The following is a 26,078-nucleotide window of genomic DNA, read 5'->3' on the forward strand; positions in this document are numbered from 1 at the left end:
TATGGGCCTCAAATTGGGGTCCATTAAGGTTCAAATTTCGGCCCTGTCGATTTTCTTCCAGAAAGAATTGGCTTCAGTTCCTGAAGTCCAGACTTTTGTAAAAGGAGTACTACATATACAGCCCCCGGTTGTGCCCCCAGTGGCACCGTGGGATCTTAATGTAGTCTTGGATTTTCTCAAATCCCATTGGTTTGAGCCGCTCAAATCGGTGGAGTTGAAGTATCTTACATGGAAAGTAACCATGCTACTGGCCCTGGCTTCAGCCAGGAGAGTATCAGAATTGGCGGCTTTATCATATAAGAGCCCATATCTGATTTTCCATACGGACAGGGCAGAACTGCGGACGCGTCCTCATTTTCTGCCTAAGGTGGTGTCAGCGTTTCACCTGAACCAGCCTATTGTGGTGCCTGCGGCTACTAACGATTTGGAGGATTCCAAGTTGTTGGACGTGGTCCGGGCATTGAAAATATATATTTCAAGAACGGCGGGAGTCAGAAAGTCTGACTCACTGTTTATATTGTATGCACCCAACAAGATGGGTGCTCCTGCTTCTAAGCAGACGATTGCTCGTTGGATTTGTAGCACAATTCAACTTGCACATTCTGTGGCAGGCTTGCCACAACCTAAATCTGTCAAGGCCCATTCCACAAGGAAAGTGGGCTCATCCTGGGCGGCTGCCCGGGGGGTCTCGGCATTACAACTCTGCCGAGCTGATACTTGGTCAGGGGCAAACACGTTTGCAAAATTCTACAAATTTGATACCCTGGCTGAGGAGGACCTTGAGTTCTCTCATTCGGTGCTGCAGAGTCATCCGCACTCTCCCGCCCGTTTGGGAGCTTTGGTATAATCCCCATGGTCCTGACGGAGTCCCCAGCATCCACTTAGGACGTTAGAGAAAATAAGAATTTACTTACCGATAATTCTATTTCTCGTAGTCCGTAGTGGATGCTGGGCGCCCATCCCAAGTGCGGATTGTCTGCAATACTTGTACATAGTTATTGTTACAAACAAATTCGGGTTGTTATTGTTGTAAGCCGTCTGTTCAGAGGCTCCTACGTTTGTCATACTGTTAACTGGGTTCAGATCACAAGTTATACGGTGTGATTGGTGTGGCTGGTATGAGTCTTACCCGGGATTCAATATCCTTCCTTATTGTGTACGCTCGTCCGGGCACAGTATCCTAACTGAGGCTTGGAGGAGGGTCATAGGGGGAGGAGCCAGTACACACCACCTAATCCTAAAGCTTTATTTTTGTGCCCTGTCTCCTGCGGAGCCGCTATTCCCCATGGTCCTGACGGAGTCCCCAGCATCCACTACGGACTACGAGAAATAGAATTATCGGTAAGTAAATTCTTATTTTTACACACTGCGGCAGACACGTGCCCCCATTTTACACAGTACGCAGGCAAGTGTCCCCATTTTACACACTGCGGCAGACAGGTGTCCCCATTTTACACATTAAGGCAGACAGGTCCCCATTTTACACATTAAGGCAGACAGGTCCCCATTTTACACATTAAGGCAGACAGGTCCCCATTTTACACATTACTGCAGGTGGTGGGGAGGGAGAAAGGGAGAGAGAGGGAGAGGGGCTGACTTACATTTGTAGCGGTTCTCGCCGCTCTTCAGCCGCCTCTCCCTCCTCGTCTGCGCGGCTCCCCCTTCTCCCTCCTCCCGAGTGCCCAGCTCGGGGGGCGGGGTTTCGCGGAATGACGCGTTTGCGTCGTGACGTCACGACGCAATCGCGTCATTCCGCGAAACCCCGCCCCCCGAGCTGGGCACTCGGGAGGAGGGAGAAGGGGGTTTCAAAGTTTGAAGAAGTGCCGCGGCGGGCGCCCCGTGCGGTTGCACGGCTCGCCCGCCGCAAGAAACGGCACTGGACTGCCATAACTAATGAGATATGAGCTCTGACACTATACTGCTAAAAGCAGCTATATAATTGTTTGCCATGGGTTACAGCATATTTATGACCTTTGCATGCTGTGAATGCATTTTAGGGTTACTGTGAGAACACACTTGTTAATTTTTGTGAAACGCCACATATTAGTATGTGAATATACACTTGAGAGAAACAGATCACAGAAGCTGAACACCCCATGTAAAATATATAAGTCAGAACCAATATCTAGGCAGCTTTTAATCCATTATGAACCAGTAACAACGGTATACCGTCGTGTTTCTTCAGTCTCATGGAATACAAGCTTTCAATATTTCATCATAATAGCAATTGAGTCCATCTGACATCAGCCTTACAGATGCTGTACAGTGCTTTATAATATGGTGGTGCTACATAAACTGTAACAGTAATGAATGCCATGTCACACATCTGCATCAGAGATAAACAGTTTTCCTATTTTGCCAGTAGGTGGCACGATGTGATCATAGGAAGAAATAATTTTCAGAGCACAACAAAATGATATTGTGTGTAATAGCGTTGAACTTCTTACCTTGGCATCTGGGAATTTTTCTTTAAAATATGTTGGCAGCCAGGAGAAGAGGGTGAATGCTGTGCTGGCAACACTAAGCTGGGCGATAATCACTGCCCTATAATTATATGTGTTAACATATGACTGGATAAGTTGTGTATCAGACATAGGATTTAAGCAGTTATTCTACAAGCTGAATACACACATTTAAATACTGTTGCACCTAGAATTGTCAAATCAGATAGAAAATGATAGTTGCCTGTTTACACTGTGCTTTTTCCACTGTTACATCACAACCTATCAGTGACACTTTAGTGCTATTTATCAAAACAAAGAAAACATAGAAACACTAATGCAAAAATAAATAAATTGGAAACCCAAATACCAAAATATATAATTTTAGTACATCATCCACTACTTCAAACTTTTTTCAGCAAATGCAGATCAACAGTTACCAAAGCAGTTATGGTTAAAAGATGTGACAAGTGGCACCATACAGTTTAGTCTACATGTCAGCAGAGAATTGTGCAAGTAAAATGTAAGTTACATTTACAGTGCTGTAACTAGGTGTGTGCGGAGTGTGCTCTACGCATAGTGCTACAGGGTAGGGGGCACTGTTGGCAGCTTTTGTCAATTATGAATTATCTAATTACTTTCATTTGCAGCTTCCCCCCTTTTTGAAGCTCAGCATCTCCTGACCGTCCCTGTCGCCTACCCCCACCCCTTTTGTCGCTAATACGTATACAGCATTTATGGACTTGACTTGATAGCTCTTTGTTGTTCAGTTGCACTGCCCTTTATTACATTTCGGGATGCAAATGTACCCAGGAATCGAACCCGTTGCATATGATATTGCAGTCAGACACTCTATTCATTGAGCTATCTGCCCTTGCATAGAAAGCTAGAGAATTTCAAGCTGGAGAGTTTTAACTATTTGAAGCTTACCTTGCATTTTGTAAAGGCGCGATTAGCGCTGCGGTTGGGTAAATCTATGCATTGTGTGGCTGCAAGGGATTGGATGTGTGGCTGCACATTGCATGGATCTCAGATTATGGTGTTGGGTTTTTGTTTTTTGTTTTTATAGGGTACAGGTAGCTACATATAGTTATAAATCTCAGTTTTCATGCAGGATCAAGTGGCTCGGTGGGTGGGTGTTTGGCTGGGATGCAGCAGGTTGTGGGTTTGAGTCCTGGGTGTGGCAGTATATTGAAATGTGTTATTTAGTGAGGGGTTTTGTGGCTGTTTATCGGGTTGAGTGCATGAATGCGATATAAAGAGAATTTGTATCCAATAAGTGTGTATGTATTTATATTTATTTTGTTTGTTGTGAGTAGCCCGGCACTCCTCTGTACCTGTCAATAATGCCCAGGTGCCATTCGTAATACAGGTTAATATGTAGGAAACAGACAGCATCACTCCGGGTCTTGTAAGTGATGAAAAAGCTGTATTCAAATATGTCACGTCATATATAAAGTAAACCAACGTTTTGCGAAGGTGAGGACAAAGGGGCTACGAGCCCCGAAACGTTGGTTTATATTTGACGTGACTTATTTGAATACAGCTTTTTCATCACTTACATGACCCGGAGTGCCGCTGTCGGTTTCCTCTATAAAATATACACACACACACACACTTGGATACAGGTGCCAGCACTCCCTTGCTAGAAAATCTTACTTGCCCTGGTGCCCTCCCAGGTCTAGTGATCCCCAGTACAGCCAATATTTGAAAGGCGGCACTCACAGGACTTTATGCAGGCGAGTAAAAGACTAGCCGAGTCAGTTCACAGATAGATAGATAGATAGATAGATAGATAGATAGATAGATAGATAGATAGATAGATAGATAGATAGATAGATAGACAGACAGAGATATATAGGCATCATAGAATGGGCTTTCTCTGAGATTATTTTTGTCATGCCCCTTGTCCACGAGGCGTGCGCCAATTGGAAAAATAGGGGGCACTGCAATTCTCTTTCTGGCAAAGGGCACCAAAAAGTCTACTTACAGCTCTGGACATTTATAAAAATGCACAATTTGTGTTTAAATATCATTCAGGTGTAAAGTGAAACATTTTCCCGCTATCAGTGTCAGTGTACATTATTTGTTACGGTCCCTGGGAAGTGGTCATTTATAAACCCTGAGAAAGAAAAAAAAAAGTTTTTTGTTTTTGCATAAATGACACTTAAGGGGGGTACTCACGGAGCGATATTCTAAGCAATCTGACTAGATTGCTTAGAATTTGAGCATTATCGCTCCGTGTGTACCCCCTACAGCGATAGCGATGCGCAGCCCCGCGCATCGATATCGCTGCTGCTAGATTGGCCTGCAGTGGGTGAAATGAGCGGCCCCCCTGTCTCCCCCGCACGCTCAGCACAGATCGCGCTGTGCTGAGCGGCGGGAGAGATGTGTGCTGAGCGGTTCGCTCAGCACACATCTCTCCCACATCGGCCCGTCTATATGGGCCTTAACAGGATGCAGTTAGCTTAATTTGAGTAATGACTGGGCTTGCAGTTAATCACAGGCATAAAAGTACCAAGTTCTATCTACTATCATTTATACATAATTCTTTATTGTAGAAAAAAATAATAATAATAAAAAAAATACACAATGTTTGCAAAGGTACAATATAATGCACTTACGAGTGATGCAATTTTATGTGTTTGCAAATGACCCTTTCGCAATCATTAAAAACATACTTACCACACAGGAGCCTTCCTAAATAACCGTTTCCAGGGCACATTGGTCTGGGCAGAGAGTGAGAAACCTTTTCCCAGATCTTCAAAAGTCAAGATTCTTTCTGTCAAATACAAAACATTGAAGCTGCAGAACAGTATGACAATCAAATGCCAAGTCACTTACAGTAGTAGGCTCTAGCATTTTTTGTTTCAGTGTGGAAATGCATGTGCATGAGAACAAAAATACATATACTCACTCAAACACACATTTTTATGGATTATACCGGGTTCCCCCCACCAGGTATAATCCATACTAAAGTATATCCAAAATAAGCAGGTAGCGGTCATGGGACTTTAATACAAAGGATGTCGTGTGATTAGTCTACAGTGGAGTGCTGGCGAGTTCTTTATACAAGCTGGCCAACCACATCACGTTCTCCCCTTTCAGGCGAGTCACTACACTGACTGTATCATTTGCCACAGGTTTTAGAACACCTTTTTTCTGGGTTGAAGGCTGTCAGCTCATTGCCATAAAGAGACAGAACCGCACCCATGCATATTCATTTATGAGCACCTGTGCGAAATAGCCGACTAAAGCGACTTACATATGGAATAGACGGCACTTAAATCGCTTCTTTCTCCGTAAGTGCAGTCTAGGCCATGGATTATATAACACTTTTATTAAGGCACCTGGAGTTCACATTTTTTGTCTCCATCTGTCCATTTTTATTAATCATGTCTGGCGTGATTGAGCTGACAAGTCTCGTGCAACTACATTAGCGTTGGGCATCTTTTCTTGCTAAAAATGTGTCTTATTCACATCACTATGCAAATGGGACGCACAAGCAGACTCTTAAAATTATATGACGCATGCCAACATGTTTTTGTGCATAGTTGAGTCGAAACAAGGCCAAGCGACTCAACTATGCATGAAAACATAGCAACAAAAATGGCAGCAGGAGCTCTGGACTAATGAGTCAAAATTGTAAATATCTGGCTGTAACACAAGGCAGTTTGTTTGCTGAAAGGCTGGAGAGCGGTCCAATAATGAGTGTCTGCAGGCAACAGTGAAGCATGGTGGAGGTTCCTTGCAAATTTCTGGCTGCATTTCAATAAATGGAGTAGGGGAGTTGGTCAGGATTAATGGTGTCCTCAATGCTGAGAAATACATGCAGATACTTATCCATCATGCAATACCATCAGGAGGGCGTCTGATTGGGTCCAAACGTATTCTGCAGCAGGACAGTGGAGCTAAACATACAGCCAATGTCATTAAGAACTATCTTCAGTGTAAAGAAGTACAAGGAGTCCTGGAATGATGATAGAGCCCTGATCTGAACATCATTGAGTCTGTCTGGGATTACATGAAGAGACAGAAGGATTTGAGAAAGCCGACATCCACAGAAGATCTGCGGCTAGTTCTCAAAGATTTTTTGGAACAACCTCCCTGTCGAGTTCCTTCAAAAACTGTGTGCAAGTGTACCTAGAAGAATTGATGCTGTTTTGAAGGCAAAGGGTGGTCACACCAAATATTGATTTGATTTGGATCTCTTGGATTTCTATTCTGTTCATTCACTTTGCATTTTGTTAATTGATAAAAAAAAAAAAAAACTATTAACACTACTATTTTTGAAACCATTCTTACTATGTAGCATTATTCCACACCTGCCTAAAACGTTTGAGTACTGTATATATTAGTACTGTGCAAAAGTACTAATATATATATATATATATATATATATATATATATATACACACACACACATATAATATATATATATATATATATATATATATATATATATATATATATATATATATATATATATACACACATACATACATACATACATACATATACATATACACACATACATACATACATATACATATACATATACACACACAGTATAAGTCAAATCTGTCCAACTCCCTTGCACAGTGTTTGGATGCTGTGCAGAGAGTAATTTGCAGGTCAGGAACCACTCACAATGGTTCCCGACTGTTACACAGAAATCGGTGCACCTCATTACAGTTCCCGAATCTCGACTGTTAAAACAAAGACAGCATAACAACATTATGTATAATTACTTTCTTGATAAACTTTGGTTTCAAATGTGTATTTGCAAAGACATCCTTAAGAAGATTTTCATATTCCTTTAGTCTTAACTTTACTTAGATTAACATTATTATGACTAATTTATCTGCATTGTCAGGACTGAGAAATACTGTAGGTGACTCAGTGTAACTTTCATTTATGCTCCACTGAGCACACTACACAATGACCAGCCCTGGGCACTGTGTACCCATATATCATGGAGACAGCGCAAAAGCAATAAACAAACCCATATACAAAAGGAAGTGTGGTAGGTAGGGAAGCCATGTCCAATCACTTGTAATTCAAACTACACTCTGCGCCATTGCCTTCTGCAGCTAGAGAAACCTGGAGGTGGTGAACACCAGCAAACAACAAACAGTGGTAACTTACCTCTCTCCTTTAGTAGGTAAGTGCTCAAACAGTATCCCCAGACCAGAGTAAGAGATCCAGCAAAATAGAATACAGTCTCCCACCCATACCACTCCAGCAATAGAGAACCAACCCCTCCAATCAGCAATGTCCTGGAACAGATCAATAAAAGGACAAAGTAAGACCCTTAAAGAAATACCCTAATTAAAGGAGCATTTTTTAGGTTGTGTAATATTAAAGTGTACCAGTCGCCTCCATACAGTCACCTTTTTTCTACATTGTTACAAGGTACAAGAGAATGCATGCCATGAATTCTATTGGAACCATTAATATCACTGAGCCACAACATGGAGGAATCTAGTTTATTTTAGGGCAGAGCCATTAATCACAAGAATCCAGTCTATCAATGCATAATGAACTAGCGACAGCATAGGGGTGTGAGGCACAATGAGGTCACTAGCTGCTAATAAATGGTTAGACGGCAGTCTTATGAATATTCATGCATTTTACCTTACTGATGTCAAAGGATCCATTGCATTTTCATAAAAGTAATTGCTTCTATTGTGTAAAGCAATGTATATATTTTAAATCTGAATTTGTTTAAGTATATATAAAAATTTTAAAAGAATAAGAAAAGAAATTATAAAACCATAGTACCTTACAGCCACAAGGAAAGATGTACAGCGCAATGCGGCACTTATATTATAAAAGTTTACCATACAGTACATTGGGGCTAATTCAGATGTGGTTGGATGTGCTATCGCTGCTGTTTATATAGAAGCAGCAGCGACATCACTAATATACTGATCTGCGTACAAGGAAGCAGTATTGGATCTTCCCCAGCACCATCGGGCAGCTTGTGGCGGGGATCGCTGGCCTCAACCCTCCCCCCAAACGGCGGCAACATGCTTCTATTTTCACAAATGGAGGCCGTCCCTGCCCCACAAAAGGGCAACAGACTGTCAGTCACCGACAGTCTACTACTGTCCTGCGTCACAGGACCAGTTTGTGCATCCTGCGCAGAGTACCGATAATTTGTACTTTGCAACGCCGGATGGCACTACTTCCACATCTGAATAAGGCCCATTATACTGACTGACCTGCAAATGAACACTCTGCACAATATAAAAGCAAAAGAAAAGGAGCAGCTAATGACAAATTGTACAGCTACAGTACATTAATAAACAGTGTTTCTCATACCCAAGCTGAGATCCACATCCGACAACGCTACATGTGAACGCTCGCTCGTTGTCACGTACACGCTGGGAAAACAGACTGGCCAAAGCAGGAAAGTGTACACCTAATATGGAGATAAAGGGGATGATGTATAAAGTATACACTGAGTGCACACAGATCACACTACTTAAGAACCATAGCAGACTAGAGGCTATAAAGCAGAAACTTCACAGTCAGGTTCCAACCAACTACACAAGACTAATGTACAGCCATAATAATTAATTTATAGTGTTTGTGATGGAGCTAACTATTCTGGAATAAATGTAGAAAAATGCAACAATACTCCTTCCACACTGTAAGCAGTGTTTCAGCCTGTTTGTGGGGGTGATATATCAAACCTCGGAGAGACAAACTACCAACCAGGCAGCATCTGTTATTCGTTAAACACGGGGGAGATGTACTAAGCCTTGGGGAATGATAAAGTGGAGAGAGATAAAAGGGGCAGATGTATTATCTGCGGTTATGGCGGAGAGGTGGTATCAGCACACATTGGGGGATATTCAATTGTTTGAAAAGTCAGTTGGGTGTCTTTTTTCCTATCTAATAGACAGGAAAAAACCGACACCCAACTGACTTTTCAAACATTTGAATTACTCCCATTATGTGCACTGAAACTGCTTCTCCCCCATATATTACTGTGCCGGTCTGAGCTAAATGACAGGGGCGATTATACTCGCTGCAGGTGCAATGTATGAATGGTCAAAGACACTGACCGTTTAGACACCTGCAGGTGTCATTGCCCATTTACAGCCACTGTCGTCTGCCGGGTTCCAGGCTGTGTGATCTTGCGTATACACACTGCAGCTGGCCGGGAGGGCAGGGGACTGCCGACCTTGTGGGTGGTCAAGCTGGGATTGCCAGAGGGGCGAGTTTTCACTCCCCCAAATGAGATATTCATACATCACGTTGTTTGTGCTTCCTGCTTCGCCTCCGTAGAGACGAGCAGGAAGAGCTATACTGGCACAATCTAATACATCTACCCCAAAGTACCAGCCAACCAACTCCTATCTGCCATGTCACAGGATGTGTTTGAAAAATGAAAGTTAGAAGCTGACTGTCAGGTACTTTATCACTCTCCAAGGCTAAGTACATCTGCCCCACAACCTGTATATTGACAGAAATTGATTAGATGTAACTTTATTAATATCTGCTTGATCTTATCTCCCTGTGTGTGCGCATATGTTCCAGTTTTTGTGTTAAGTGGGTGGAGTTGGGAAAACAGCAACATTTACAGTTGGTTGGGACTGAAATGCAGCGACATCCGCCAGTTACAATTCCGACGGGGGTCGGGTAGGCATGCTACCCTAACACCCCCTAACCCACTGCAGGGAGGAGAGAATACAACATTTAGAGATCTATGTACTAAGCCTTGGAGAGAGATAATCTGGATGGAGATAAAGTGACTGCACGTAGACTTTGTAATGATCCTTTCTCTGACGTCCTAGTGGATGCTGGGTACTCCGTAAGGACCATGGGGTATAGACGGGCTCCGCAGGAGACTGGGCACTCTTAAAAGAAAGATTAGGTACTATATCTGGTGTGCACTGGCTCCTCCCTCTATGCCCCTCCTCCAGACCTCAGTTAGTATCTGTGCCCAGCCAGAGCTGGATGCACCCTAGGGGCTCTCCTGAGCTTCCTAGAAAAGAAAGTATTCGTTAGGTTTTTTATTTTCAGTGAGATCTGCTGGCAACAGACTCACTGCTACGTGGGACTGAGGGGAGAGAAGCGAACCTACCTGCTTGCAGCTAGCTTGGGCTTCTAAGGCTACTGGACACCATTAGCTCCAGAGGGATCGAACACAGGCCCAGTCCTCGGTCGTCCGTTCCCGGAGCCGCGCCGCTGTCCCCCTTGCAGAGCCAGAAGAACGAAGAGAAGTTGAAAATCGGCGGCTGAAGACTCCGGTCTTCATTAAGGTAGCGCACAGCACTGCAGCTGTGCGCCATTGCTCCCTTAGCACACCACACACTCCGGTCACTGATGGGTGCAGGGCGCTGGGGGGGGGGGGCGCCCTGGGCAGCAATTAGATTACCTTACTTGGCGAAAAGCACATAATACAGTCTGATAAACTGTATATGTGCATTAACCCCCGCCATTAAAGTACATAAAAGGACAGAAGCCCGCCGCTGAGGGGGCCGGGCCTTCTTCCTCAGCACACCGGCGCCATTTTCTTTTCACAGCTCAGCTGGAAGGAAGCTCCCCAGGCTCTCCCCTGCAGTATCCTGGTACACAAAGGGTAAAAAAGAGAGGGGGGCACATAAATTTACGCGCAAAACTGTGTATATAAGCTGCTATAGGGGAAAAATCACTCAGTATAGTGTACATCCCTGTATTATATAGCGCTGTGGTGTGTGCTGGCATACTCTCTCTCTGTCTCTCCAAAGGGCCTGGTGGGGGAACGGTCTTCAAATAGAGCATCCCCTGTGTGTGTGGTTTGTCGGTACGCGTGTGTCGACATGTCTGAGGTAAAAGGCTCCTCTAAGGAGGTGATAGAGCGGATAAGTGTGTGGGAGGGTGTCTCCGTCAACAACGCCGACACCTGTTTGGATATGTGTAAGTGCTGAGGTAAAATTATTGCACAAAAGGTTAGGGAACAGAAAGGAAATCTACCCTGGTCTGTCTCTATGTCACAGAGACCTTCAGAGTCTCTCTATGTTCACTATCCAAAATAACAAAGTATCGACACGGAGTTTAACTCCACTGTCGACTACGATAATGCAAAGTTACAGCCAAGAGGGCTAAAAGATATTCAATATATGATTATTGGAATAAAAGATGATTTGCATATCACTGATGACTCATCTGTCCCTGATACGAGAGTACACATGTTATGGGGAAGAATGCGGAGGTAAATTTCCCTCCTCTCATGAGGAAAAAGAGCGGGAATCTCCAGACAAGAGACGGCAGCTTCCCACAAGAGAATTCTCAGGCTGTATCCTTTCCCCACTAGGGCCAGGATGTGTTGAGAATCTTCCCCTTGGGTGTCCTGTTTGCACTAGCTATTCTCAGGGATCCTGCAGATAGCGTGCACATTCTAGTATACTACCCAGTCCGGCGATTGTGTCGGCATGGGTTTATAGCGCTGTGGCAGCGTGGACAGGTACCTTATCAGCAGAGATTGAGACCCTAGTATGCATATAAATATTTTAAGATGCTGTCTTAAGTGATAGATATATAATTATAAAGCATGCCCAAAGGGACATGAGTATACTGGGTCCTAGAGACAAAAGCTATGTCGATTTCTGCTTGACGTGTCCTGTAGAATATACATTGGACAGATGATGCAGACTTAAGAGGCATATGGAAGGCTGAGGATTGTGTGGAGAAAGGTTCTCGGGCCTGGTCTCCACAGTTATAGCTGGTAATTCTGATATTTTGCCTTATATTCCTGCACAGCCTAGGAAAGCACGACATTATTAAATGCAGCTTTTCAAATAAAGAAACAAGAAAGTCTGAGGTGCGTCCTTTCTTGTCAGAGCCGGGGGCAGAGGAAAGAAGCTGTACAACACAGCTAGTCCCCAGGAACAGAAGTCCTCCCCGGCCTCTACAAAAATCCACCGCATGTCGCTGGGGCTCCACAGGCGGAGCTAGGCCCGGTGGGGACACGCCTTCGTAAGTTCAGCCACAAGTGGGTTCACTCCCTGTTAGATCCCTGGGCAATAGAAATTGTATCGCAGGGATACAGGCTGGACTGTGAGAAGATGCCCCCTCACCGAGGACCCGGCGGGCTTCCCCCCAAGAGAGGGAGCCAGTGTTAACTGCAATTCGTAAATTGTATCTTCAACAGGTGGTGGTCAAGGGTCCCCTCCTTCAACAAGAGGGTGTTATTATTCGACCATGTTATAATCCCGAAACCAGACGGTTCGGTTAGACCCATATTGAATTAAAATCCCTGAACATATACCTGAAAAGGTTCAGGTTCAAGATGGAATCGCTAAGAGCGGTCATTGCATGCCTGAAATTAATCGGGACATAAGGGATGCATACCTTCGTGTCCCCATTTATCCACCTCATCAGGCGTACCTCAGAATTGCGGTACGGGATTGTCATTACCAATTTCACCAAGGTAATGGCGGATATGATGGTGCTCCTGCGGAAGCAAGGTGTCACTATTATCACATACTTGGATGATCTCCTCATAAAAGCGAGATCAAGAGAGCAGTTGCTGGACAGTGTATCACCTTCTCTGGAAGTGAAACGGCAACACGACTGGATTCTATATATTCCAAAGTCGCAGTTGGTTCCTACAGCTCATCTGCCTCGCCTAGGCATGATCCTAGACACAGACCAGAAGAGGGTTTATCTCCCGATAGAGAGAGCTCAGGAGCTCATGACACTGGTTAGGAATCCATTGAAAACCAAAACAGGTGTCAGTGCATCACAGCACTCGAGTCCTGGGAAGGATGATGGCATCATACGAGGCCATCCCCTTCGGCTGGTTCCATGCAAGGACAATGGAACTTACTGGACAAGTGGTCCGGATCACATCTTCAGATGCATCGGTTAATCACCCTATCCCCCAGGGCCAGGGTGTCTCTCCTGTGGTGGCTGCGGAGTGCTCACCTTCTCGAGGGCCGCAGATTCGGCATTCAGGACTAGGTCCTGGTGACCACGGATGCAAGCCTCCGAGGGTGGGGGGCAGTTACACAGGGAAGAAAATTCCAAGGTTTGTGGTCAAGCCAACAGACTTGCCTTCACATCAATATCCTGGAACTAAGGGCCATATACAACGCCCTAAGTCAAGCGGAGTTCCTGCTTCGCGACCAACCGGTTCTGATCCAGTCAGACCGCAGGGGCTCATGTAAACCGCCAGGGCGGCACATGGAGCAGGGTGGAGAGGGTAGAAGCCACCAGAATTCTTCGCTGGGCGGAGAATCAAGTAAGCGCACTGTCAGCAGTTTTCATTCCGGGAGTGGACACGACCTCCACCCGGGAAAGTGGTGACTTAATCAGGAAGTCTTCACGCAGTTTTGCAAATTGATGGAAACTGCCTCAGGTTGACTACATGGCGTCCCACCTCAATAAAAAGATAAAAAAGGTTTTACGCTGGGTCAAGGGACTCTCAGGCGATAGCTGTGGTCGCACTAGTAACACCGGTCGGTCTATATATTCCCTCCTCTTCCTCTCAGACCCAAGGGCTGAGAATTGTAATAAACGGAGGAGTGTGAACAATATTCTTTGCTCCGGATTGGCCAAGAAGGACTCGGTACCCGGAACTGCAAGAAATGCTCTCAGAGGACCCATGGCCTCTGCCTCTCAGTCAGGACATGTTGCAACAGGGACCCTGTCTGATCCAAGACTTACCGCGGCAGCGTTGGACGGCATGGCGGTTGAACGCCGGATCCTAGCGGAAAAGGGCATTCCGGATGCAGTTATTCCTACGCTGATAAAGGCTAGGAAAGACGTGACAGCAAGACTCTTTCACTGTATATGGCGAAAATAGGTTGCTTGGTGTGTGGCCGGGAAGGCCCTACAAAGGAATTCCAGGGGGGTCGATTCCTGCACTTCCTACAGTCAGGAGTGACTATGGGCCTAAAATTAGGATCCATAAAGGCCAAGATTTCGGCCCTATCCCTTTTTCTCTCAAAAAGAACTGGCTTCACTGCCTGAAGTTCGGACGTTGTTACAGGGGTGCTGCATATTCAGCCCCTTTTGTGCCTCCAGTGGCACCTTGGGATCTTAACGTGTGTTGGATTCCTAAAATCCCACTGGTTTGAGCCACTTAAGACCGTGGAGCTAAAATATCTCAAGTGGAAAGTGGTCATGCTTTTGGCCTTAGCTTGGACTAGGCTTGTGTCAGAATTGGCGGCTTTGTCATGTAAAAGCCCATATCTGATCTTCCATATGGAAAGGGCAGAATGGAGGACTCGTCCCCAATTTCTCCCTAAGGTGGTATCATCGTTTCATTTGAACCAACCTATTGTGGCGCCTGCGGCTACTAGGGACTTGGAGGATTCCAAGTTGCTGGACGTAGTCCGGGCCCTGAAACTTTATGTTTCCAGGACGGCTAGAGTCAGAAAAACTGACTCGCTATTTATCCTGCATGCACCCAACAAGCTGGGTGCTCCTGCTTCAAAGCAGACTATTGCTCGCTGGATCTGTAGCACCATTCAGCTTGCACATTCTGCGGCTGGACTGCCGCATCCTAAATCAGTAAAAGCCCATTCCACGAGGAAGGTGGGCTCTTCTTGGGCGGCTGCCCGAGGGGTCTCGGCTTTACAACTTTGCCGAGCTGCTACTTGGTCGGGTTCAAACACTTTTGCAAAATTCTACAAGTTTGATACCCTTGCTGAGGAGGACTTTGAGTTTGCTCATTCGGTGCTGCAGAGTCATCCGCACTCTCCCGCCCATTTAGGAGCTTTGGTATAATCCCCATGGTCCTTACGGAGTACCCAGCATCCACTAGGACGTCAGAGAAAATAAGAATTTACTCACCGGTAATTCTATTTCTCGTAGTCCGTAGTGGATGCTGGGAGCCCGTCCCAAGTGCGGACTCACTGCAATACATGTATATAGTTATTGCTTAACTAAAGGGTTATTGTATGAGCCATCTGTTGAGAGAGGCTCAGTTATTGTTCATACTGTTAACAGGGTATAGTTATCACGAGTTGTACGGTGTGATTGGTGTGGCTGGTATGAGTCTTACCCTGGATTCCAAATCCTTTCCTAGTAATGTCAGCTCTTCCGGGCACAGTTTCCCTAACTGAGGTCTGGAGGAGGGGCATAGAGGGAGGAGCCAGTGCACACCAGATATAGTACCTAATCTTTCTTTTAAGAGTGCCCAGTCTCCTGAAGAGCCCGTCTATACCCCATGGTCCTTACGGAGTACCCAGCATCCACTACGGACTACGAGAAATAGAATTACCGGTGAGTAAATTCTTATTTTTACTGTCTCTACCATACACATCTCAAGGTGGTCCCAGCAAAAAACACAGCGTTTCTATGGTTGCAGGTCTAATACTGTACCTGTAATGAGGGCGTGCTCATTTTTATGTAAGCATTGGACAATTAAGTGCATCTCTACAATTATTATTGTTTATATATACACCATGCATAATTAACTTAGCAATCGCAGCAGTCCCTGACCCATATTACACTCATACATACTTTGTGATCCATAAAGTACCTTTCAGCAGTAAGATTTAATTTCTACCTTTGGATCTTAGACACAGATACACATACAAATGACATTCTTTATAGGCATCTGTCATCTCAATTGATCTGCACCTATTATATAGTAGAAGGTTCCGGTATGAATGGTCGACCATGTTATGGTCGACAGTCATTAGGTCGACCACTATTGGTCGACATTGGCATGGTCGACATGGACAAATGGTCGACCCATGAAAATTGTCAACACGATAGGTCGACATGAGTTTTTTTTACTTTTTTTGGTGTAGTTTTCTGTGTAAAGTGATGGGGAACCCCAATTAGTGCACCACTTCGCTCGCCATGCTTCGGAAAAGGTGCCTCGCTCCGCTACCGCTGCGCTCGGCACAGATTATCGTTCCCAATCGTAGTCCACGTGGATCGTAAAGTATGGAAAAGTTCCCCAAAATAAAATTTTTTTTAAACTCATGTCGACCTTTCATGTGTTGACCATTTTCACGTGTCGACTATGTGTCCATGTCAATGTCGACCAATAGTGGTCGACCTAATGACTATCGACCGTAACATGGTCGACCATCCAAAAGGATACCATGGTAGAATACACTACAATAATCATGGACACTCGGAAAGCATTGGTTGGTACATTTTCTTACCTACAGTAGTGAGATACTACAAATAATAAAAAAATAAAAAAAATTGCCTATAGCAACAGAGGTCTCTGAAATGCAGTTTTAGAATAAATATATAATGTATGTATCCTGATATTTAGTTCCAATTTAATTATACCAGCATCTATTAGACCATGAAAAGATTTTCTCTAAACTGTAGCATATTATCTAACAGTCTCATTGCTACAACTATAACTCTGTGGATGTTAATAAACAGCAAGTTCTGATGGTCACTTCAGGGTAAGTTATATATTAAATATAATGCACATTCCTATATTATATATTTCGGACCATAAGACGCACTTTTTCTCCCCAAAAATGTGGGGGGGAAAGTATGTGCGTCTTATGGAGCGAATAAGACTTGTTTGCGGGTAGCACCGGCGGCTCCTGGATGCTGCGCCGTCATCAGCAGAGCGCCCGCATCTCAGCAGCAGAGCCGGCATCATGTGACTCCCCCGCTCCCCCCCCCCACCTCCTCCCTCCTCAGGAGTGCACCGCGGGCAGCGTTAGTTGAGAGCCTGGACGCGGGGAACCACTGGTACTGTCAGTGTGTGTGTGTGTGTGTGTGTGTGTGTGTGTGTGTGTGTGTGTGTGTGTGTGTGTGTGCTGGCTCTGATGTGTGTGTGTCTCTGTATGCTGGCTCTGACAGAAGGCTGCACTGTGCAGAATCCTTGTAGGAGTCTGAGAAATCACACAGAAATATCTCTTAGAGGTTGGTGAAAACTAGGGAGGCAGCGCAAGGATGATAAAGCAGAAATGGTTCAGAATATTTTTTTTCCAGTTTTCCTACTCTAAAAACTAGGTGCGTCTTATGGTCAGGTGCGTCTTATGGTCCGAAAAATACGGCGGATAGATATATATATATATAGATAGATAGATATAGATAGATATTTTTTATATACATATATATTATATATATATATGTAGCAGCTCTATGCACCCCCACCCCCAGAGTTACCTTGCAGAAGTCCCATCAGGAAGCGCAGAAGACTGATCAGGAGGAGGGGGGCTGTGGTTATGTGGGCAGCCAGAGGGGTCACTGCTGTGATAAAACCCCATGACAGAGCTGACAGGAGAAGAACCTTCTCTCCACCCACCCTAGAGAAAAAAAGAAAATTAAATTACACCAATGGGAGGCAACTAATACCTAATACATAGTGATGAATAAAGCCATTTTTCTTTGAATTATAACTCTAATGACATTTATTTATCATGTACTAGTGCAAATCCAAATCCCAGTGTGAAAGGCGACCCATGGAGAGAAGAGGAGCAGGAGCATGTCTGATGTAGTCCCGCAACAGAACAGCAGCACCATACTAAGAGTAGTACAACAGGTCATATTATTCTGCCGGACGGCATGAGAAGTGTACTCGAGCACTACGTGACTAGCTCGCGCCACCCCTACCCCACCCCCTTCTCATAAAGAAACTTTAATGGCTCCAGGCTATCACTCACAAGGCAGGACAAAGTTATACTTCATGTGTAGAAACTATTTCTCCTGTTAGTTTTCATGGTGATGTTTTGCACAGCAGGGGCAATATCACGTGTGTCACTCAGGTGTCCCCTTGGCGTACTCACTTGTCACTCAGATGTCCACCGATTACCTGTGTCAAGCAATACCCCCAAAAGAAACTGCTCAGGACGATTCCAGAGTCCCTCTTGTCCCAGCCAAAGTGTTCGCTCAATGACATGGCACAGATCGGCATACTGGCGCGGGCACAATACAAGAGACATGTTCCCACCAGGAGTGTCACTATCCAGACACGGGAATCCAATCTTTAAACACAGAAATGGCAATTAAAATTGTCTCGAGACTAGGACATCTTATGAAATGCAGTTACAAAAACAAGCAATGGGACATGAGAGTGAGGGGATGCTGGGACTGTCTTGGTAACCTATGGCACTTTAGTATTTTAAGCACTCTTTCATACTGTGCAAAGTGCATCCAGAAAATAGCTTCAATGCTAAAGCACAACTTGGCCTCCAGGGATGTGTGGGACTACTGCTTCAGGCTACCACATAAAAACAAGGGGTGTGGTTCGTTTTATCGACAGTATCTAGGTCGACAGTCACTAGGTCGATATGGATGGAGGGTCGACAGGGTTTCTAGGTCGACAGGTCTAAAGGTCGACATGAGGATTTTTTTTTTTTTTTGGTGTGTCGTTTTCTTCGTAAAGTGACCGGGATCCCAAATTAGTGCACCGCGTCCACTCGCATGGCTCGCGAGCTTCGGGCATGGTGCCTTCGCTTCGCTCGGCACACTTTACCGTTCCAGTCGTAGTCCACGTGGATAGTTAAGTATGAAAAAATAAAAAAAAATGTGAAAAACTCATGTCGACCTTTAGACCTGTCGACCTAGCACATGTCGACCTAGAAACCCTGTCGACCATCCATCCATGTCGACCTAGTGACTGTCGACCTATAGTGGTCGACCTAAACATTGTCGACCTAGACACTGTCGATCTTCAGACCGGATCCCAAAAACAAGCCCATTATGACAGTATAATGATGGCTAGCCACATGGTTGGCCATGAATCACAAGTATTAAAATTGTATTTCTGTTTTTCTATTAAAATTATGCAAGTTTTGCTTTTACCTATTTAGGTAGACATTGGCGCTGATAGTGTAGGGGGTGAACATGCCCACGTAGCACTGGCCACACCCACACAGCTCCTCCCCTTGTTACAATAGGCTCTTGATAATTTTCAGCCCCCGGCCTACATGACATATAAACCAGCCCTGCTCATCTTTGGAGGGTGCTGGCAGAAATGAGCATTAACTGCCCCAAAGTAGGCAACTATAAATGGTCCTCTGCTCCTACCCTTCCCTGGAAAAATAAATAAATAAATAAAAAAATAGGATTTTAATTACCTACCGGTAAATCCTTTTCTCGTAGTCCATAGAGGATACTGGGGTCCACATTAGTACCATGGGGTATAGATGGGTACACTAAGAGCCATGGGCACTTTAAGAAATTGCTAGTGTGGGCTGGCTCCTCCCTCTATGCCCTTCCTACCAGACTCAGTCTAGGAAAAACTGTGCCCGAGGAGACAGACATACTTTGAGAGGAAGTTATAAAAAGGATAGTGGCGAGATTCTGAACCAGCACACACAAAGTAGAGTAAAGCCAAGCTAACTCAACTTTAAACCAGGAACAGCAACCACTGAACCAACAATACTTAACCAAGTAACAGTGCAGGAAGAAACGAAGCACTGGGTGGGCGCCCAGTATCCTCTACGGACTACGAGAAAAGGATTTACCGGTAGGTAATTAAAATCTTATTTTCTCTTACGTCCTAGAGGATACTGGGGTCCACATTAGTACCATGGGAATGCACCAAAGCTCCCAAACCGGGTGGGAGAGTGCCGAGGTTCCTGCAGAACTGATTGGGGCTTTTGTGAGACAACGCCCCCAGCTCCGACATACACCTTGCAGAAGCCAAGGCCAACAGTGTGACGGCCTTCAACGTAAGAAACTTGACGTCAACGTCCTGTAAAGGCTCAAACCATACCGATTGCAGGAACTGCAACACCACGTTGAGATCCCAAGGTGACGTAGGAGGCACAAAGGGCGGCTGGATGTGCAGAACCCCCTTCAAAAATGTCTGAAGCTCAGGGAGAGAAGCCAATTGTTTCTGGAAGAAAATGGATAAGGCCGAAATCTGGACTTTTATGCAGGCCAAACATAGGCCCACATCCAAACCTGATTGCAGAAAAAGGAGAAAAAACATCCCAATTGCAATTCCACCTCAGGAAATTTCCTGTTCTCGCCCCAAGAGACGTATTTTTTCCAAATACGGTGGTAATGTTTAGACGTTACCCCCGTTCTGGCTTGGTTCAGGGTTGGAATAACCTTATTTGGGATACCTTTCCGGGCTAGAATTTGACGCTCAGCCTCCATGCCGTCAAATGTAGCCATGGTAAGTCTTGATAGACGAACGGCCCCTGTTGAAGAAGGTCCTCACGAAGAGGTAGAGACCACGGATCCCCTAGGAGCATCTCCAGTAGATCCGCATACCAGGCCCTTCTTGGCCAGTCCAGAGCAATGAGAATTGCTTGAACATTTTCCCTTTTTATTCTTTTGAGTATCTTTGGGATTAATGGGAGTGGTGGAAACACATACACCATCTGGTAAACCCATGGAGTCACCAGAGCGTCCACCACCACTGCTTGTGGGTCCCTCGACCTGGAACAATACCGCCTGAGCTTCTTGTTAAGAGAGTCCATCATGTCGATTTGTGGAATTCCCCACCGACGTGTCAAGCACCGAACACTTCCGGGTGAAGGCCCCACTCTCCTGGGTGTAGGTCGTGTTGGTTGAGGAAGTCCGCTTCCCAGTTGTCTACTCCCGGAATGAAGATCGTGGACAATGCCACAGTGTGTCTTTCTGCCCAGAGGAGAATCCTTGTTACCTATGACACTGCTGCTCTGCTCTTCATTCCGCCTTGTCGTTGTATGTATGTTACCGCCGTCACATTGTCCGACTGAACCTGAATGGCTCAATCTTGAAGAAGATGCAATGCCTGTAGAAGGGCGTTGTATATGGCCCTTAGGTCCAGAATGTTGATCGGAAGAATGGCTTCCTGACTTGACCATTTTCCTTGGAACTGTTCCCCCTGGGTGACTGCTCCCCAACCTCTGAGGCTTGCGTCTGTGGTTGGCAAAATCCAATTTTGAATCCCGAACCTCCGTCCTTCGATCAGGTGAGAAGTCTGAAGCCCCCACAGTAGAGAAATCCTGGCTTTTGGCAACAGACGGATCCTCTGGTGCATGTGAAGATGCAATCCGGACCATTTGTCCAACAGATCCAGCTGGAAGGGTTTTGCATGAAACCTTCCATACTGCAGCGCCTCGTAAGCGGCTACCGCTTTCCCAGAAGGCGAATGCATAGATGCACAGATATCCGGGTTTGTCCTAGAACATCCCGCACCATCGACTGGATCACCAATGCCTTTTTCAACGGAAGGAACACTTTCTGTGCCTCCGTATCCAGTATCATCCTCAGGAACGGAGAGGGCAATGTTGACTAACAACCTCTCCCTGGAAGGTGCTTTTATCAGCAGATTGTCCAAGTACCGTATTATGTTTACTCCCTGTTTGCGGAGGAGAAACATAATTTCTGCCATTACCTTGGTGAACATCCTCAGTGCCGTAGAGAGGCCAAATGGCAGGGCCTGGAACGGGTAGTGATAGTCCTGTAAGGCAAACCTTAGATAAGCCTGATGAGGCGGCCAAATCGGAATATGAAGGTACGCATCCTTGATATCCAGAGACACCAAGAATTCCCCCGCCTCTAGACCTGAGATCACCACTCTCAGATACTCCATCTTAAACACCTGTAAGTACGGGTTCAACGACTTGAGATTTAAAATGGGTCTTACCGAACCGTCCGGTTTCGGAACTACAAACAGGTTGGAATAATAACCCTTGTTTTGCAGCTGAAGTGGAACTGGAACAATGACCCGAGTTTGTACCAGTTTTGAATTCCTTCCTGTAAAGTCATACTTGCTTCTTGAGAAGCTGGTAAGCCTGATTTGAAGAATCTGTGAAGTGGGAGATCCTGAAATTCCAGTCTGTAGCCCTGGGCTATAAGATCTTTGACCCAGGGATCCTGGCATGACGTTGCCCATATGTGTCTGAAGAAATGCAAACGGGCTCCCACATGCCTGTTTTCCAGGCAGTGCGGCCCCCGTCATGCTGAAGGCTTAGAGGAAGAAGAACCGGGGTTCTGTTCCTGTGAACCTGCAGTTTCTGGGTTTACCTCTATTGCCTTTGAAGGCCGTAGAAGAACCTTTGGTTTTGTTTTTAAACTTCACTGTCCGAAAGGACTGCAGAGTTGGAGCAGTGTAGGATTTTGTAGCCGGGGGAGCTGCAGAAGGAAGGTATGTAGACTTACCCGCCGTAACCTTGGATATCCACGTATCCAGTTCATCTCCAAAAAGGGCTTCACCTGCAAAAGGTAGATTTTCCACGCCTTTCCTGGAATCCGCAGTCCACTGGCGTAGCCACAAGCTCCTGCGTGTGGACACTGCCATGGCAGTGGTGCGTGCATTGAGTAATCCAATTTCCTTTATGGCCTCTACCATAAAGTCAGCAGAATCCTATATATGCTGTAGGAGTAAAATTATCTCCCCCCTGGATAAGGAATCTAACCCGTCAATTAGATTACCTGACCATTTTGCAATGGCCCTAGAGATCAATGTACAAACTATAGTGGGTCTCTGGGTCATCGCCACCCCCGCAGCTGTGTACAGAGATTTGAAAGTGGTCTCAATCTTGTGATCTACAGCATCCGTCAAGGAAGCTGCCCCAGGAACAGGTAAAACTATCTTACGAGACAGCCTAGAAACCGATGCGTCAACCATTGGTGGGTTTTCCCATTTTTTCCTATCATCCTGAGAGAACAGGAAGGATGTAAGTAACCGTTTTAGGACCTGAAACTTCTTGTCAGGATTAACCAAAGTTGCTTCAAATAGGGAATTGAATTCCTTAGATGCAGGGAAAGTAGTTGAGGATTTCTATTTCACATTAAAATAAGATTCCTCCTCGTCCTCGGACACCTTATCAGGAATGTGCAGGACGTTTCTAATAGGGCCTGTATTCCCTGTGACAAAGCTGCTTCCCCCCTCCCGAGTCCACCTAACCCTCCTGATGATGTATCATCGGTATCAGCCTGCATGATTTGGGCCACAGTACGCTTCTGTGGACAAACGGCAGGGGTCTGAGACACTGGAATGACCACTGTCAAAGTCGAAAAATATTGCAGTACACACATCACGTACGAACTACACACAGATGGCCTCCGCGCGTGTACTTGTTCTGCTGTGCGTGCACATATTCGTAATTTGCGTATGGTCGCTCCCGCGGTCGTGCGCATCAGTGCGTGGTATGGGTATTTACGGTAGAGTTGTGAACACATGGAGAGCTATCAAAACACATTACATATTTAATCCAAATAGTGCATAATGTACACATAGTCCTCCTGCACCACACCAGAAAATAACAACAGTTTAAATGGTTTCAGAACATGGTTTCAGAACATGGTTTACAGAATTGAGGGGACAGAACAAGGTCATAAGGAGATGTTTGGTATCCAGCTGTAGGGTATTTTAAGGGAAACATTCCAGTGTTGGTTCGCGGTAGATCGCATGTTCCTGCGGATAGTTATGTGCAGGAGCAGACTATAGATATAAACTGTATTTACTGTACATTATGTATGCGGCGGGAATCCAGAGGAGACCACCCACAAGAGCAGTGAAAATAGACATCGCCCACCTATTCAAACAGACCTATGACCTCTCCTGTACTGTAAAAGTGCATTCCTGTGTCCAGTGGACAAAGGGATTACAGTATCTATTGTATTGCTTTTGGAAGAAGTGTATAAAGAGAGCCTGCTTCTAGCCTGGTCAGACACAAGGCTCACAACGTTATCTATCAAATGGCGGAGGACCGGACCGGGTAGCGCAAGCGAATCCACTCATGTATGTAACATTGACTGTAGCCATTTACTCTGTTATATTGTATTGTATTATTTGTATTGTAACCCCCTTTCAGCAATAATCCACTGTGGTGTCGGAACCCAGCGGTTAAATCACAATTGGTGTCGTGTCTTCATTGCCCTGCTAAGGTTTAAAGTGTTTTATCATTGCATTGCATTACTGTGAAGGTTTAAAGTGTAATAGCATCACACTGCATTGCTGCATAAGGTTTAAAGTGTAATAGCATCACACTGCATTGCTGCATAAGGTTTAAAGTGTAATAGCATTGCATTGCATTGCATTACTGTAAAGGTTTAAAGTGTATCTCTGGGTGTGTGCGCGCTGTGTGTACTTTGTACCCCCAGCGCGGCGTTTGTACGCTAAGTCTGTACAGTGATACGGGACTCCGTACGCAAACAGTGTATAAAGTACGTAGCGTGTGTACTAAGTTTAGTGGCCGCAGCGGCTCCATGGTAAAGTGTATTCTAAGTGTGTATAAGGTATAGCTTTCTTTCCTGTAAGATAATCGACATTATCACCACTGAATCTCTATTCATCAGGTCATCAACAGATTGCCTTAAATATTGCATCTCCTTCTCATTTTGGGATAATTTATTAGAAATATTTGAAATCATTCCTTTTAATGAATCTAACCATACTGGTTCAGATCCACTAGCCTGAGAATGTATACTATCCTGAGTATACGGCAGTGAGCACCCAGATTCAGAAAAACACTGTGCTGTGCAAGATACACACTCCTTCGACATAGTAAAATGTGAGAGAACACACACACACACACACACACACACACAGGAATAGGTTAAAACACAGTTAACCCACACAGAGTCCTTCTAGGGAGACACAGAGTAAAATGGAGCCAGCCACACAGCGCCCCTATAGCTAAAGTGCAAGTTTAGCTGGGTCGCAAACTAAGTACCCTTAGTAGGATTTAGTACACCAATATATTGCTACCCCCCCTCCCCTTTGCTATGACCCACTGGTACCGCTGAGGTGCTCTGGAGTCCTTGTGGAGGAGCTGCTCTTCCCTGCCAGTCTGCCTGAGTCAAGTTACATAGGGAAAATGGCGCTGGTGAGCTGCTGGATCCGCTAATAGTGAAGCCCTGCCCCCTTAATGGCGCGTGGTCTTCCCATTTTTTTATACTGGCTAAGGTGAATAATGTAGTCTACAGTGGGTTAAAACCCCTGTAGTGTAGTGCCAGTGTGGGTAATAGAAGTGGCTTCAGCTCGCCCCTCAAAGCGGTTTCACAGTGTGCCTGAAGCCTGTATGCACGCTGCGCTCCTACCCTTGTGCCGCCATTACCGCCGGCGATCCACTAACCGGGACGCTAGCTACTTACTCACCACTCTTCAGTCTTCTGGCTTTGTTAGGGGTGGCGGCGTGCTGCGGGTCTGTACACTCGCCGTGGTGGTTCTTGCGAATAGGACCTCAGGAGCTCAGTGTCCTTTCAGCGGAGAACGGGACCATTAACCCTAGGGAGGTTGTGCCGTTCCCGCCCCTAAGTCCCACGAAGCAGGCAGTGTAGTGCCAACCAGACCTGCCTGAAAACAACAAATGCAGAAAACTCTTCAGGAGCTTCCCAAGCGTGACCGGCTCCTCCGGGCACATTTTCTAAACTGAGTCTGGTAGGCGGGGCATAGAGGGAGGAGCCAGCCCACACTATCAATTTCTTAACATGCCCATGGCTCCTAGTGGACCTGTCTATACCCCATGGTACTAATGTGGACCCCAGTATCCTCTAGGACGTAAAAGAACAATCTTTTTGAGGCTCTAGGTTTTTTTTTCATATATAATCACCCAACTCTATTGTAGAATGAGGACACGACTCACAGGGATGTGTTCAAGATGCCGGCAGTCGCAATCCTGGCGCCAGAATACCGACACATAACCAGAAGAACAGCCATGGAATCCCGACATCAGTCAACATGCCAACACTATATCACGACAGTCAGCATCCCGATCGCAAGTATGTCGGGTTAGGTATAGGCACTGGGGAAGGGGA

At 45.5% G+C, this 26,078-nt stretch overlaps 1 protein-coding gene across 2 annotated transcripts in view; it reads right to left on the reverse strand.

Moving 5' to 3' along the window:
- Positions 1-26,078, reverse strand: part of SLC17A9 (solute carrier family 17 member 9) — a 69,940-nt gene that overhangs the window by 37,526 nt on the left and 6,336 nt on the right. The window contains exons 2-7 of one of the 2 annotated variants that reach the window (XM_063959259.1): positions 18,158-18,355; positions 17,538-17,677; positions 8,769-8,868; positions 7,590-7,720; positions 5,127-5,223; positions 2,448-2,544 (exon numbers count right to left, since the gene is read on the reverse strand). In XM_063959259.1, coding sequence (XP_063815329.1) covers positions 2,448-2,544; positions 5,127-5,223; positions 7,590-7,720; positions 8,769-8,868; positions 17,538-17,677; positions 18,158-18,355 — 763 coding nt within the window. The remainder of the gene's footprint in view (positions 1-2,447; positions 2,545-5,126; positions 5,224-7,589; positions 7,721-8,768; positions 8,869-17,537; positions 17,678-18,157; positions 18,356-26,078) is intronic. The other variant, XM_063959261.1, reaches the window with a different exon arrangement.

The sequence above is a fragment of the Pseudophryne corroboree genome, chromosome 3, assembly GCF_028390025.1.
Source record: "Pseudophryne corroboree isolate aPseCor3 chromosome 3, aPseCor3.hap2, whole genome shotgun sequence".
NCBI classification, from domain to species: domain Eukaryota; kingdom Metazoa; phylum Chordata; class Amphibia; order Anura; family Myobatrachidae; genus Pseudophryne; species Pseudophryne corroboree.